Source organism: Drosophila grimshawi, unplaced genomic scaffold, assembly GCF_018153295.1.
Source record: "Drosophila grimshawi isolate 15287-2541.00 unplaced genomic scaffold, ASM1815329v1 contig_311, whole genome shotgun sequence".
Taxonomy (NCBI): Eukaryota; Metazoa; Arthropoda; class Insecta; order Diptera; family Drosophilidae; genus Drosophila; species Drosophila grimshawi.
The window spans coordinates 9,939,842-9,955,579 of NW_025063098.1; the positions used below are offsets into that span (position 1 = coordinate 9,939,842).

Here is a 15,738-nt window from a genome sequence, read left to right on the forward strand (position 1 = left end):
AAGAGAGCGCTAACGCTAACAGAGAGAAGGAAAGAGGGAGAGCCAACCAGCCCAGTCGCCGCCACGAAAGTTATTCACCCCAACAACAACAGAGCCGCAGCAGCAGCAACGCACACATTGACAGTTTGCTCTTACGTATGCGCGCCGTGATTTACGTATGTGTGTGAGCGAGTGAGCGTGTGAATGTGATTTGAAAAAAGAAGAAAGAAAAAAATAAAAGAACAGCCCAAAGAGCATATAAAATAATAATATTGAAAACGAATCAACAACAATTGAGAAGGAAAGAGAGAGATTATGTTGCCATCCGGCTAATCACACAAAAAGTGCACAAAACAAAATTGACGCTAAGAGTGAACAGTGAAAAAGCATAGAGAACGTGAACTTGGCTTGCAGCCAAAAACATAAAAAAGAACAACAAAAGAAAAACATAGAAGAACAACTAAAGAAACCAAAACTGTGATCTCCAAAGAGAGACAGAGAGAGAGAGAGAGAGAAAAGTAGCGAGAGAGCGCATACGAGAGAGAAATGATGATGATGGACACACTGGACGCCCAGCCAATGGATGTGGCGCCCGCTGTTGCCGTGGCAGCCACAACAGTTGGCAGCACTTTGGATTTTACAGCGACCATGGTGAATATGGCCGCCACGGCGGAGAGCAATAATAACAATCACATTGAGATGGCCGACTACAAGGAGCATCGCAAGAACAAGAAAAAGAAACGGGAAAAGCGTGAAAAGGACAAGGAACATCGCCACAAACATCGTGAACATCGCGAGCATCGCAGACATCGCGATCGGGATCGGGATCGAGACTCAGGCCAGCAGCAACAGCAGCAGCAACAGCATCCTCATCATCATCATCACAACAATAGTCAGCATTCAACATCCGCATCGTCATCACCGTCGTCAGCGTCGACGACGCCATCGGCGACCATTGAATATGTTGGCGGTTCCGCTTCAGCATCGCCCTCCTATCTGGGCGCCACTGGTGTCGTTGGTGGCGTCGGCGGTGGCGCCTCTGGTGCTGTCACTGCCACTGTTGGGGCGGCCACAGCTGCAGCTACCACATACCCGCACAATTTAAAAATACGTTTTCTGCTATCCGGGGTAAGAAATCCAACTTCACAGCTGACATCTGTCTACATATACATAATTATATTCATGTATATTCCTTTAAGTGCTAATCTATTTTGAGAGTTTCTCTCTGTGTGGAGTCGTCGCATCCGCGAAGATTTTGACGGGCAGCTGCTGAAATCCTTTAGAAACTGACAATTCTTTCTGCTCAGACTAGATGCACAATTTAAACAAAAAGTTCTAATTCCTTGCATCCAAAAATAAGAATTTTAGCTACTAGCATTATTCCCAAATTAAAATCACGATTAGACAGTTCCCAAATTAGAATTTTTATCTAATTCAAAAGTAAATTAAAATCATCACCATATTCTAAAGTATGATTTCAAACATGTTTTGCATAAAATAACAAATAGTTAATGAGCCTATAGCTCTTTCATCAATATTTTGGGACCTTAGAATTTTTTTTGCCTGCATTAAGAGATATATATGGAGGACACTGCATCTTCTTATGTACTTTGACGATTCCTGTTCATCCATTAGATATTACAGCATGGCAATTGAGTCTATCTATTGTAATTGAATTAAACTTAATTATTAAAAAGATTTAAACTTAATACCATAAGCAATTACATTTGAATCAGCCGGTGGGCTTACGTTGATCAATATTATTTTGACTTAGAGGTAGTTGAAGGGTGCATATAATATGCCAAAAAAAAAAGGAATAATACAAAAAGGGTAGCAGATTAGAGTATATACTGATATAAATTATTCAATGGCGTATTTTTAAAAGCGAAATTATTGTATAAAAGCCTTTGCTTATTATTAGTATTTTATGGTCATGCAAAGATTCAACTTTGTACTGAAATGTTTCTTAATTTGGACGACAACAATTTCTGATACTTTTATAACTTTTTACTGATTTAAAAAGATCTTAAATATTTTATTACTCTAATATAAAAGTCAAAACAGCACATTTTATTACGGCTTTCAAATTTTTTGGAAGTATTTTTGCTAGAAATTATTTCATTTCTACTATTTATTATTTCTACTTTTTAAAATAAGTTTTTCAAAACAAAAATTATTTTTAAAGAAATAGAAAAATAGACCTTTTAGTTTAAAGAAATTTATTTTTATTTATAGAAATTATTTCTAAAACCCAGTGATTTCCATTGTAAACCATTTTCTACATTTCAGGACAATTTTGTTTTCTGAGTGTAGCGTTTTGATAGGGCTTATAAAAGTACAGAGTAATTATGCGTGGCGCAAAAAGAATAAACAACTGAAGACGTCAATTAAATTGCAATTTGCATGCTATATTTGCATTCATTTAGGACATTTTTGCAACCACTTCGATTCCAGGGAAAATGACATTGTTGCATTGCTACACCAATAATTGAGGCACATACATTTTATGTTTTTTTGTGTGCACCTGTAAGTGAGCCTTCGCCTGCTTTAATGAACTGGGAGCATGCCACCTGCTGTTGCCTGCCACATGGCCAAAACAAAGGAAACGCAATGAAAATGCTGGTGCTGTCTGTCTGTCTGTCCGATTGATCCAATTGGCCAATTGTGTCTATCGTGGGCCGATTATTGATTAGTGTAACTGGCATTTAAGACGCTTCAGCTGCCCTGTGGCAGGCAGTGAGACCCGCATGTTTCCCTTTTGGTGGCCTACGTGATGTCGTCCTGGCCACAGCAAAAGAAAAAAAAGAAGAAACTTAAACTCGAACTCGGGCTGGGCAGACAGCTGTTCGCCTTATCCCTTCTAGTTTTGCGCGCGCTCAAGGATAATAATGCCTGCTGTATCCTGTGCCGAACCTCGCACATCCTTGTGCCTAGTTTACGGCAGCTGCCAAGATGTGTGTGTGTGTGACGCCCCTGTTTGTTTGTTATGTGTTGCTGCTGCTGCTTCTGTTCTTTCCTGGCGGCTGATTGATCCGGCATTCGATCTTATTACAGCTGCCAGTTGTACGTGTGTGTGTGTGTGTGTGATTGTGTGTCCCGTCTTCTTCTTCCTCGTCTACCTCTCAAGGCTTGAGTCTCAGGTATTTATTGTATTTGCTCTTGTTCCCTTCTTGTTCTGTTCTCTTTTGGAATTCGCCATAAGCATTTAAGGACCTGCTATTTAAGGAATTTCTGTTAGGTAATTTTGAGTTAATTTCTAGCTCTTGGAATATGTCGGGTTGTTGTTATACAAATATGAAAAGAATATTTATAAATATAATTTATCTGCAAAAGTCTTTGCTTCCCCCTGTTGTCCTTGTCTGACGAGTACTTTTGGTTTTCAGTTTGGTTGTCTCTCTTCAATGCAAACAGTCGTTTATTTCAATTTGATTAATTAGACAGACTTTTGCTGTTGTCCTCCTCCTTGGGCTGTGTTGGTTTCTGCCTGTATGACAGACGTAAAGCGGACAAGGACAACCCTTTTGTGTGTCCTGAGCCCCGCCGATCGCTGAGTGAGTGAGCGAGAGAGAGACAGAGAGAATGAGAACCCTTTTGAAAAGCTGCAGACATACGCTAATATAATATTTATAGTTGGTATTTTGTTTCCGGCTGTCGCTTTTATTGAATTTGCTTCAACAATTGAAATATGTGCGGAAGTACAGTGAGAAAGAACGTTTCGAGGAAATGCAAAGCACGCAATTGTTAAAGGGGTTGCTGCTGGCTGCTGCTGCTGGGATATCGGCAACAGCAGCAACAGGATAATCACTTTCAATAATGGCGGCCATGTTTTTTGTGTGTGGTTTTTTTTATTTGGTTTTTGGCAAACAGCTGCCGCATTAATAAAACCGTTTTATTGTGACCAGGAAACGTGGCCATTGACAACTTTTAGTGTGTTTAGCTTTTAGTTGTTTCTTTTTTGTGGATGACCCAAATCTAATGAGGCTTGAAGCTGTTTACTTGAAATTTGACACTTTTTTGATACAGCAACAGGCTGGCAACTTCTTAGTTGATTTGTGTCCGTTCTGATTGGACATTGTCACATTGCATTCGACTATGTGGCAACGCTGTGCGCTAGTTTGTGTCTACGTGACTACACCACAACAACAATGACAGCTACTCACAGAACCCCCCACCACCACCCAAATAAATAACAATGCGCCGCTCACGCACTAAGAGAGGCAGAGAGCGAGAGAGAGAGAGCCAGTTAAGGGAACAGTTAAAGGAGTAACGAACAGAGAGTAAGCGCCTGAGAGAGTGGGAACGACTGTTCCCAGCGTCTGTTTTTTTGTTTTTGCTCTTTATTGTTTGTGCATTTGCTGCAGGCAACTTGGCTGCTCGATCTAAAATACATGCATAAATACACACACATACATACAGACAGACAAATCGTTGCATCTGGCAGCATATGGGAAACCACAGAATGGAAAAAAAAAAATAACAGAAGGAAACTCGTTCATTGTTGCAGCCGTTTTTGCCCTCGCCGAGTTTTGACAGCGGCTGCTGCTGCTGCTGTTGCATTCTTCTGACTCTGACTCATTTTGTTACAAGCTGTTATTGCTGCTGTTACCTTTGCCAACGACGTTGACGCAACCGATAAGCTTTTAGTTGCATTGTATACAACACACACACACACGCATGTCTCGCTTGTTTGTTGACTGGCAGCTTTCATAATCTATGTGGAACACATGCGGCGCCGTCGCCGTGCCCCCTTCTATGTTTTAACTTATCAACATTAGTTGTGGGGTTGGTCTTTGCCTTTGGCTTGCATTGATTGTGGTCTTGTTGGCTGTTAACAGCTTGCTGTTAAATGTCAAATGTTAATGTTAAACGGGTGTTGTTTTCAATCAATTGTTTGTTGTTTGTTGTTCTTATGCTTTATGGCTGTAAACATGTGTGTGCTGTTTACATGCCGCAATTTGTGGCCGGAAGTGTCGACAAGACTTAATGACCACAAAGAGCAACAGCAACAACTGTGAGTAACATAAGCATAGCAACGAAGGTTATCAAGAAATGCCGCTGGAAGTGTTTGAAGCACTTGAAAACGAAGCATGAAAATAATATGGAACATATGCTGGGCTCTGGGCACTGGGCTCAACTGCCTCAAGCTAAAAACTCATTTGATGCACACGTCCATTAAAACTATTATTCAGATAGCAGGGTACTACTTGTTTCACACAAGTATGATCATAATTTCCGCTCGCTTTTGGCAGTTTATTATTACACCGAATTATTCACAATAAGACAGAACCTTCTTATCATACAAAACACTCCAAATCTGTAAAGAGTATAGTAAAAATGGTGCAGAAGAATGTAACAGGTAAAAGAAAGCATCTTCTCAACCCCACAAAGTATATATATAGTCGTTATCAGCATCAAAATCCGAGTCGATCTAAAAATATTCGCTTGTGTGTCTGTTCTCAGGCGACTATAAGAGCAAGAGACTTTGGAATATAAGTTCTTGCTTAGGCAAATCAAGTTTATTTATCGATTTGATCGATAACAGCACCCGAAAACCGATTAAAAACGATTTTCTATAGCAATTGTAAAGAATATAGCCATACAATTGATATTTAATATACTCTGACATATTATTGATCATTTGTATAAATTTCATTAAGATCGGAGAAAGGACAAACTGATTTTGTTAAACAAAATATGGAGAAAACTACTAGCAGCAAGCAAGGTTCAGGTTAAGTTAGGCAATTTAAGTTATCTAAGGGCTGTCATGATTTATGACTGGGCAGGGTAAGAACAACATCAAATAAATTAAGATAGCGCAAGTTTTTTATTCATATACCCCGTATGAGCTCAGCGACTAGCGCCAAGAGCGTGCCTACAAAAATATAAATATATATACATATATAATTAATATTCATAATATATTTAGAGGAGACACACATATATTAATTAGGTTTGATTTGATTAGTAAGCCGTGTGCCCACTTATTTATGTATGCAGGAAATGCCTACGCTAGCATTTAGCAATTTGGATTCATAATGTGGGTGTTTCTTATTCGATCTTGATGAGATTTTTACAACTGATCTATAATAGCAACGAAGTCTATCTGTGTCGGATACTCAGAGAGGCAGACGGATAAACTTGACTTGAACGACTCGTCTTTTGTTTGCTGATCAAGAATATATATACGTTATGAGGTCGGAAATGCTTATTTCTGGCTTTTGCACAACTTTATTATTCCATTGCTATCTGTTTCAATGTTTGAGAATCGTAAAAATAATCTCAATATAGATTTGAAATATAAATATAATTACTCAAGTGACAACTATGACTTTCTAGTAATAATACTGCCTTTTTTAATTAACAATGACTCATCTTAGAACAACTAACCTGACGCCAGTCAAATACCTTTTTAAATTAAGAAAGTAATAAGAGTTTAGTATTCTTTAGGTATTTAAGAAAGACATCCAACTAACCGAAAACAAATTCCCTTTTATCGTTGCAGCAACGCACCGAGTTGAGTCCACCCACGCATCAAGCATCCGCCACCGCCGAGGTGAACGCGACGTTGGCGAGTGGCGCCACAACAGCGACGATAGCTGCGAGTGGGACAACGATATCAGCAGTAACCACAGCGAGCAGCAGCTCGACAGCTACAGCAACAGGAGGGGCAGGCACTGGTGGCACCACCACAACGAGCACTGGCAGCAGTTTGGCAAGCAGCATTACTGCAACCGTTGGTGGTTATGCGAAAAGCGAGGCAAGCAAAACAATTGGCAGCAGCAGCAGCAACAGCAGTAAACATGGCAGCAAGGATGGCAACAATACTGCCACAAGTGGCAGCAACAGTGCTGCGCCCAGCTTGTATGTCTCGGTGCCGCTGTCCACAGCCAATGTACCTGGTATTAATTTGCCCAGCAATAGCAGCAGCAGCACAGGTGAGCTTCAATTACCTATTAATTATTATTTATTTGAAAAACATAAAAAGGAAAACAAATTAATTGTTAATACGATATATTTAAATTGAGAAAACATAAGATTTATACGATTTCTAGGGGTATTTAAATTCAGAATGGAATCCAGTATTTGTAGCATGGACTTGAGGAAAACCCATGAAAAACCCAATCAGAATAAAAAAGTACTACTATTAATTAGTAATGATGCATACAAAAAAGATATTCACGGGCCAAGACAAGTTTCAAATTGAATTCTTAATGATAGAAATATCATAAATCTGAATTGATAATAAATTTCAAAGTGTATAAAAAAAGTGTATTATTACAGAGTACTTGAAAATGTGTATACAATAAATAATTAGTAATAAAGCGCTTAAACGAAAAGGGGAAGAACTATCGGGTAGGTCTTTATAGGGGTCGTATAAGGGTAACCAAATCGCCTTAATCAGGAAAAGATATAGCATCATGGGGATGCATGCTATGAACTTCAAAGACATAGAAACCCTCATCCCAACAAAGATTCTAGCATTTGTGTAGGAGCTAGGGTTGATGGAGGAGATATAGGCTCGGAAGGGGTCACAATAGATCTAATAGGTCACAATGCATTATAATAATGTTAAAGGTAATCGATTTTCGCTTAAGTGATGTTAAAAAGACGTATCAAATCTTTATTGATGGTGGTCATTATTAATGCTTTGTAGAGACACATGGCAGCATGCAACAAGGCGGTGCAGCACAGTCACAAACACAGTCGCCACTCATCGCTGGTGCATATGCAGCTGGAGCAAACGCTGGCAACAACAACAACAGCAGCAGCAGTAGCGGCGGCAATACTGCCTCATCCACCTCCTCCAGCGTTATACAGCATCAGAGTGGTAAGTCTTCGCCAGCTTTGGGTGCACTGGTGAGCAGTAGCGCCAGCACAGTAAATCTAACGGCGACAACAACGGAGAGTGGCAACTTGAAGATTAGCTTTGAGAAGCAAACGACTCGCGTGCAACAGTTGCAGGAGCAGGAAGCATCGCCAGCACGGCGCAGCAGGTAAATATGAATATATATACACTATATATTTATATATAAATGCATCAGACTAAGTGTCTTAGTTTCGGTTGTGTTCTGTTGTTTTGTTGCTTTATGTTGCCCATTTTTTCAGTTAAACTCACCACACGAGTTAGAGTTCACCATACGTGGTGTGTTTCGATTTGAGTTCATTCACCTTTTTTAATCAGTTGTTGCAGACACCCACATACACACACACACACACATTGGAAAATTGCACACACACACACACACACCTAATGCGCTCTTTAAACAAAAACTACTCTTTTTTCTTTCTCTCTCTCTCTCCCTCTCTCTCGTTTTGCTTAAATACACTCCCATGCCCCACTCGCTATAAAAATATAAAACAATTGCCACTTGCAACCATATTTGTCAACTTACCACACCGTGCTTAGATCGCGATCTGGTGAGAGTGGTAATCACCATCATCACCATCACCAGCCACACCAAACAACAACCCATCACAATCATCAGCAACAACAGCAATCACTGCAGCAGCAGCAACAACAACAGCAGCAGTCGCAGCAACAACAGCAGCTGCCACATCAACAAACGCTAGCGTTGCACGCATCCACCGCATCCTCCTCGACGTCCACACCAACACCACTGAGCACCAGCAGCAATAGTACGCCAGCCAAGTCACAGTCACGATCGGGCAAGAAGCGAGCTGCTGCACTCAGTAAGACTGAAGCAACAGCTGCTGCGCCAGCAATAACAACAACATCAGCAACAGTTGCAGTTGCGACGACGACAACAGCTGCAGCCGTTGCCGTTGAGAAACTGAACCGCAATAGCTCACCACATTATCGTGCCACGCCCACACCACCGCCACCGCAAGCAGCATTGCTAACGGCAAACTCATCATCGCCGGTCGTAATGTTGCAAGCATTATCCTCCTCCTCCATTGACTCACCGCCAACTGCATCAGCCGCCGCTGCAGCAGCAACAACAACGCGCAGCACTCGCAACAATAACAGCAATGTTGTTGCTGGCACAGAACTGCTAGCTGGCAACAGCTCGACATCCTCGTCGTGCTCCTCCACATCCTCCTCAATGTCCTCAGCCTCCGGTGGCACTGCGATTGTCAGCCTCTTAGACTCGCCCGTGAACATGTCCACTACACAACCCCAACAACAGCAACAACAACAGCAGCAGCAACATGTTGCTTGCTACAGCAGAAGTAGCAACAATGTTGCTGCAAAGCCATTGAATAAGAAAATGTTGCGTGCACAGCAAACACAATTGTATCAGCAACAACAACAGCAGCAACAACAGCAACTTGTTAATTTAAGCAACGCACTACCCGCTAGCGCCTCCTCCTCCTCACCACCCACCAACCTTAGCTCAGTCAATAGTCAATTTGTGCACTTGCAACAGCAGCAACAGCAGCAACAACAACAGCAGCAACAACAAAAACAACAGCTTAAGCAACATCAAGATTTAGAAATATTGCAATTCACTAATACAAATACAAATGCTTCTTCCATAACAACTACAACATCATCAACCACAACAACTTCGACGAACAACAACAAACCAACAACAAAATCGAATAGAACGCCAGATCTCACATCCAACAGCAACAGCAGTAGCATCACAGCAGCAGCAACAACAACAGCAACAACAACGACACCCAGTGGCAGCAGCCTGTTGAACCTCAACAGTGGTGGTCTCAAATTCACCTATGAGGCACAAACGCTGAGCAGCCAACAACTGGATGTGCCCATGTTGCCGGTTAGCGCCATTAAGGATTCGCCGCCCAGTTCGCCCGGCTCCGAAATTGGTACACCACTTCATGCCACAGCCGTGGCATCAACGATAAGCAGCGCTGCTTTGCCCGCTGTTGTTGCAGCAGCAGCCAGCAGCAATGTACGCAAACGTGGACGCAAGGCCAAGGACGCAACTCTGGCAGCAGCAGCAGCACAAGCGACAGCAGCAGCAGCTGCAGCAGCAGCAGTTGCAACCACTCAACATGATCTCAAGGATGTGCGTTTGCTGCAAAATGGTGCAACAGCAGCAGCGAGTGCTCCGACGCCGCCAGCAACGCCAGCGATTAGCATTAGCTCGAGCACGAGTAGCAGCAGCAGCGGCAGCGTCTCCAGCTCAATTATCGCCCATACCGCCACCCATATGCTCGGGAATCATGTGAATCCCAATAGCAGTGTGGCTCAGAAGCTATCCGAGCAGTTGCACATGGAGGTGCAGGATCACTCGATTTATACAACGGACTCCATGAACTCACAGTTTGTGGGCGTCCCATTTCCCGGCAAGCAGGTAAAGATTCCTTTTCAAATAATATATACTTGTGGGCTCAAATGGGTTATGTCCCCTAATATGCTCCACAGACTACAAACAATAATTATCAAACCAATGATGTTTTAGTTTGCTAGCCATGCTTAAACAAGCAAACTACCTAAAATCAGCTTAACTAGATACAGCATTCGGCTGAACTTTGTATCTCAGGGGATCTTCACCAAGATGCATTCCATTCTTGGCACTAATATACGTAGAAAATGCAACACTCTCTGCCATATGGCTGAGAGAATCCATAGATTCTGGGACTACAATAGTCCTCACCCCTAAAACCAGACTATTGTGTGCCAGTAGAACATCTTACAACACCATTTCTTACTTACATTCGCGAAAGGATCGAACGATCTTGCGGCATGCTCGGAGCACTGGAAGTCCTAGTCAGTCTTGCCTAAAGAGGTCTAAATGTCAATATCTATATTGATAGCCAAACGGCAGTCAATTCGATAAGCGCACTCATGCCATCTGTAGTGATTTCTGCAGCAGCTGTGAAGAGGACGAAGAATAGGAATCTCAAGAAGCATCCATCTCTAACCTCTCTCACTCTTTCTTTTAGCGAACTCCGTTAGTGCCCAGCAATGCAACTGTTGCATCGAATCCACTGCAATCTATGTTTGGGGGCGGTGGCATCAATGGCAATATGCCCATACCACAGAGTCTAGAGCAGCTGCTGGAGCGTCAGTGGGAGCAGGGCTCACAGTTTCTCATGGAGCAGGCGCAGCATTTTGACAGTGAGTATGGTTAATGAGCAGCAGTTTAACGACGAGTTTAGTGCATAAGCTTAAACTTAATATTTATTTTAAATTTGCAGTTGCCTCGCTGTTAAGCTGTCTACACCAGCTGCAGAGTGAGAACCTCCGTCTCGAGGAGCATGTGACCAGTTTGCTGGCGCGTCGAGATCATCTGCTGGCTGTGAATGCCCGCCTCCAAATACCGCTCAATAATGCGATCAACAATGCCAAAGCCGCCGATGCGCATGGTAAGTAGTTGTGGCATCCACTCACTCACTCAGTACTTGGTGTCGGCACTACTTGCAACACACACTCTCCACATAAACACATACACAAACACCCACATACAAAAGAAACCACCCAATGGAGGAGGCATTAATAATCCACCTTAATGTAATGTTTTACATATATTAATGTACGTACTAAATACATAAATACTCACATCTACAGATTCTAAAATGTTATGCTTGTGAGCTGTTAAGCCTGTTTGGCGTTGCCAGACCTCACACTAATGCTATGTTATCGCATTAATTAAAATTACACATTAAGTTAATTGGGTACAACTACTGATCTTGTACATAACATTATTAATATTACATTTATTAATTAAACAAAAGCGAAATACAAAAACTTCTTATACTAGAACACCGATGATAGAATGAGAAGAACATGTACAAATATTTACAACTCGAATCCGTTTTGCTTTTTATCATTACTGCTTATAATACACAAGACTTCGGATGTACGCACTTAATGTCAAGTTTAGGCTAATTTCTCAATTAATGTAACAAAATAGGAATACAAAAAGTCTACCACTTATTTTCTTTATAGTAAGCTATGGTTAAAATTAAGTTATTTTTATGCAAAGCTAATTTTCTCCTAATTTTATTTATTTTACAAAAATGAATAAAATGTGTATTATAAAAACAAAAAACAAGCAAATTCTAAATTTTATTTTGCGTTTTATCCAAAGATATTTTGAAATATCCGATATTGCACTCTGCTAACTAACAGCGGCTGTTCAAGTTTTATTCGCTATGTTACTTGACAGCAGCTCTCGCTGTTAACAGTTGCTGCTACAATAACATTAAAACTTGCGTCTTTGCATTTGATTTGGGCATTTTGTACAGACGGGTTTGCTGTTGCATGCCACACAGAACACTTTCACACACACATACACAAGTATATACATATATATCACAAACTAACATGCATGTGTGTAAGAAAAACAACTTGTACAACTTTTGCCATTTCCACGTTAGCCTCTAGCAATAGCAGCAGCAACAATAGCAGCAGCAACAACAACAGCCTCAGCAGCAGCAACGTTCTCAATGCTGCCACAACACTTGCCGCTGCCGTTTCGCTGGCCACAACAGCGATAAACACAACAATACCAACAATGGCCAACAGTCGGGCCAGCAATGCCAGCGGCGTACTCGACTATCGTGGCAGCAACAGCAGCAACAACAGCAGCAGCAGTAACAGCAACAACAACAATCCCGTAGCCTCAAATTCCAATGCAAACGCAGCGACATCAACGCCAATGTCGGCGGTTAGCAGCCTAGCAATGGGCAATGCAACTGCACTAGGACTAAGGTGAGTCTCAGGCTGTGACAAACAATAAATATTATAAATTATACAATTTTTAAAAAACTCTTTTTAACAGACACGTTGCCGCATCTCATGCGTATAACAGCGCTGCCAACAACAACAGCAGCAACAACACAAGTAATGTTAACAGCGCTGTTAACAGTGCCAGCAACAACTTGCACTCGCACCAGCAACAACAACATGCATCATATCTGCAACAGCAACAGCAGCAGCAACAACAACAACAGCAGCCACAGCAACAACAACAACACCAGCAGCAGCAGCAGCATTTGCATCAAACGCATCATTCGAGTGCCGCAGTTGCTGCCCATTTGCTGGGCGTGGGCATGAGCTTAGGGCCGAGTGGTGCGGCGGCTGCGGCAATTGGACGAGGTGGGTCAGCTACAGCGATTGCTGCAACAGCAACAACAACAACCATAGCAACAACAACAACAGCAGCAGCAGCAGCGGCAACAGCTACTTTGACAACAACAACAGGCATCAGTTTGCAACAGAGTGGTGCTGGTGGTGGTGGTGGTGCTGGTATTGGTGATGGTGCTGGTATTAGTGTGGCCTCACACCACGCACATTCACATCCACAATCCAAATCGCAATTGCAATCGCACCACTCACAACAACAGCAACAACAACAACAGCAACAACACCACTATTCTAGCATTCAAGTTCAATTGGGTGCCGGTGGTGGGGTCGCTGGCGGCGGCGGCGGCTGCGTTGATGATTTCAGTAGCTCCTCAACCAACACCTCTTCTTCTTCCTACGCAGCGCATCATGCGCTTTTCAACACGCATCACCACCAGGTAGTGTGTGTGTGTGAGTGTGTGTGTGTACACGTATATCTATGGGTGTGGGTGTGCATGTCTATGTGTATGTGTGTGTGTGTTTGTGTGTGCGTGCAATTTGAAGCATTTTACAATTCGTTGTTACATACATACATACCCACACACATACATACAAACATCTATTCATCCATCTGTATCCAATGAGTGTTGTTTCTTTTGATTTTATGCCGCCTCCCCGCCCCCGCCTCCGCCCCCCATCAACTTATGCATTTTAAAACATTTCAATCAATTTCAAAATTCATTGTGCTTTCTTTGCAATCGCCTATCATCATCATCATCATCATCAACATCATCATCTAAATTATTCAACGCAAAACAAAATAAGTTTAATAATCGATGGCAAAATTTGTTTGTTGTTTTTGTGTGCCAGCTCGCTGAAAGATAAAACTTAAGAAAGAAGAAAGAAAAAAACACTGTTATTGTTAAAACTGTTAATTGTTTACACACACTATTACTGCTTTTCCTTCTGACGTTAATCAACACTTTCTGTTTGTGCTTCTAGTCCCAACTAAGGCGCGACGATAACCTCGCCAAAACTAGCTGAAAGTCATATCGCGAGCAGCAAGCCCAGCAACAACAGCTTAAGAAGAAGCTAACAGTGGCCAAGCGTGGCCGAAACATGCAACACATCGCCAGCAGCAACAAATTGCCAAGGAACAACAGTTACAGCAAGAGCAACAAAAAACAGCAACCCCAACAACAACAACAAACACACATATACAAAAAGCTAAAGCAAACGGCCGTTAGCTTTCAGCAGCTGCGTGACAATCAAGATGACGATGTAAGTTCAATCATGATGTAATTATTTTTAAGATGGTCGCCTATTAGGATACCTTTTAATTAGCTGTTAAACACCTGTTTTTTGGCAATTGCTTGTGTTTATATATTTTATATTGCTTAGTTGGATTTAAAGATTGTAGATATTACATTAAATTAAATTAAATTGTTCAGTTGCACTTGCGTGCTGTTAAGACTGGTAACTCAACATGTTGCCACCTTATAGTCCATGAATGGTGAATTTTATAAGGTGTGGTGATTGTACCTCGTATTTTTGTGCTGTCAGACTTGACAGTTGTTGAGCAGTTGATGGCGATGTTAGTCAAAAAGAACGATATTTTTTGACAGTTGCTTTTGCTTATCTATTTTTCTTGCATAATTTCAATTAAAGACTGTAGAATGTACCTCATTATAATACATTTAGTAAAGATACGTTTCATAGGCTTCAATAATTTCAACTCCCGCCAAGTGCTTCCAGACAATGCAAAGCAACTGCCGTCTCTTTCACACTCTGCAAAACACAGCCATATTCAATTGTCATCTCTGTCCAGCTCGTATGCTCCTAAGCCTGGCGCTCAAGTCAAAAACTGTTATTCTATTCACAAAATTGCTACTAAATATACATTATTACATATATAAACAAATATAGCTCAGCAGCAGCGACAGCAGCTCCACATTTTCATCGTCCTCGCCGCAGCATTCGTCGTTGGACTACGAGGCTGAGGACGAGAACGAGGATAAGCAGCGACTGCGGCGTCACAAGGATGAGAATGATAGTTTAATACATGTGCAGAACTTTCTCAAATGCTTTGGTGCCAATGCTTTTGCAGGCGCTGCAGCAAGAACAACAACAGCCATAGCAACAACAGCAACAATAACAACAACATCAACGACAGCAGCCGCGGCAACAAAAGTCGTCATATCGCCAAATGCAGCTCTGCGTAGTTGGCGCCAAAGTTATCGCACTTCAAACATTACAATTACACCCACAGTAGCAGCAGCAGCAGCCACAACACAGCAAACTCATTTTTCTAATAGCAAGCCACAAAAATTTCAAATCAATACAAAATTTTTACGTAAGCCGCGCAACAAACTGATGAAGTTGCTGCCCACAACAACAACATTGACACAGCAGCAACAACAGCAAGAAGCACAGCAAACGCAGCTATTTATCGATGATTCCAACGCCAAATTCAAAGACTTTTCAATCGACTCGCTATTGAATAAGTAAACGTAACACAATTACAAACTAGCCCTATTATTTGTAGCATAATTCTTCACACACACTCATCCACAAACCGCGTTCCTAGAGTCCCATCCACTATGACAGATATATTGTATATTTTCGTTTAGCCAATCGTACAGGACGTAACACATACATATTAACATAGCAATCGAATATTACATTATTATTATTAAGTTGTTTATTTATTTATATATACATATATATAATTCTATATATATTTGTACAACTAATGG

General features: G+C 41.6%; 2 protein-coding genes across 5 annotated transcripts in view; both read left to right on the plus strand.

Annotated features, from left to right (window-relative positions):
• The window catches only part of LOC6563984 (protein AF-10), a 29,881-nt gene extending 17,915 nt beyond the window's left edge, over nt 1–11,966 (plus strand). Inside the window, exons 1-7 of one of the 4 annotated variants that reach the window (XM_032737131.1) lie at nt 243–1,107; nt 6,482–6,914; nt 7,634–7,973; nt 9,548–10,265; nt 10,858–11,032; nt 11,113–11,280; nt 11,483–11,966. In XM_032737131.1, the coding sequence (XP_032593022.1) occupies nt 526–1,107; nt 6,482–6,914; nt 7,634–7,973; nt 9,548–10,265; nt 10,858–11,032; nt 11,113–11,280; nt 11,483–11,505 (2,439 nt within the window). In that variant the 5' untranslated portion in view covers nt 243–525 and the 3' untranslated portion in view covers nt 11,506–11,966. Of the gene's footprint in view, nt 1–242; nt 1,108–6,481; nt 6,915–7,633; nt 7,974–9,547; nt 10,266–10,857; nt 11,033–11,112 lie in introns of those variants that run through there. The other 3 variants (XM_032737130.2, XM_032737133.1, XM_032737132.1) reach the window with 3 other exon arrangements.
• Nucleotides 11,967–12,575: 609 nt separating this feature from the next.
• On the plus strand, nt 12,576–15,673 carry LOC116805397 (la-related protein Larp4B-like). The gene is given in 5 exon segments (XM_043215181.1): nt 12,576–12,628; nt 12,699–12,760; nt 13,121–13,440; nt 13,985–14,263; nt 14,909–15,673. Coding segments are annotated over 5 exon segments (1,296 nt in total). The 3' UTR covers nt 15,491–15,673.
• Nucleotides 15,674–15,738: the final 65 nt, after the last annotated feature.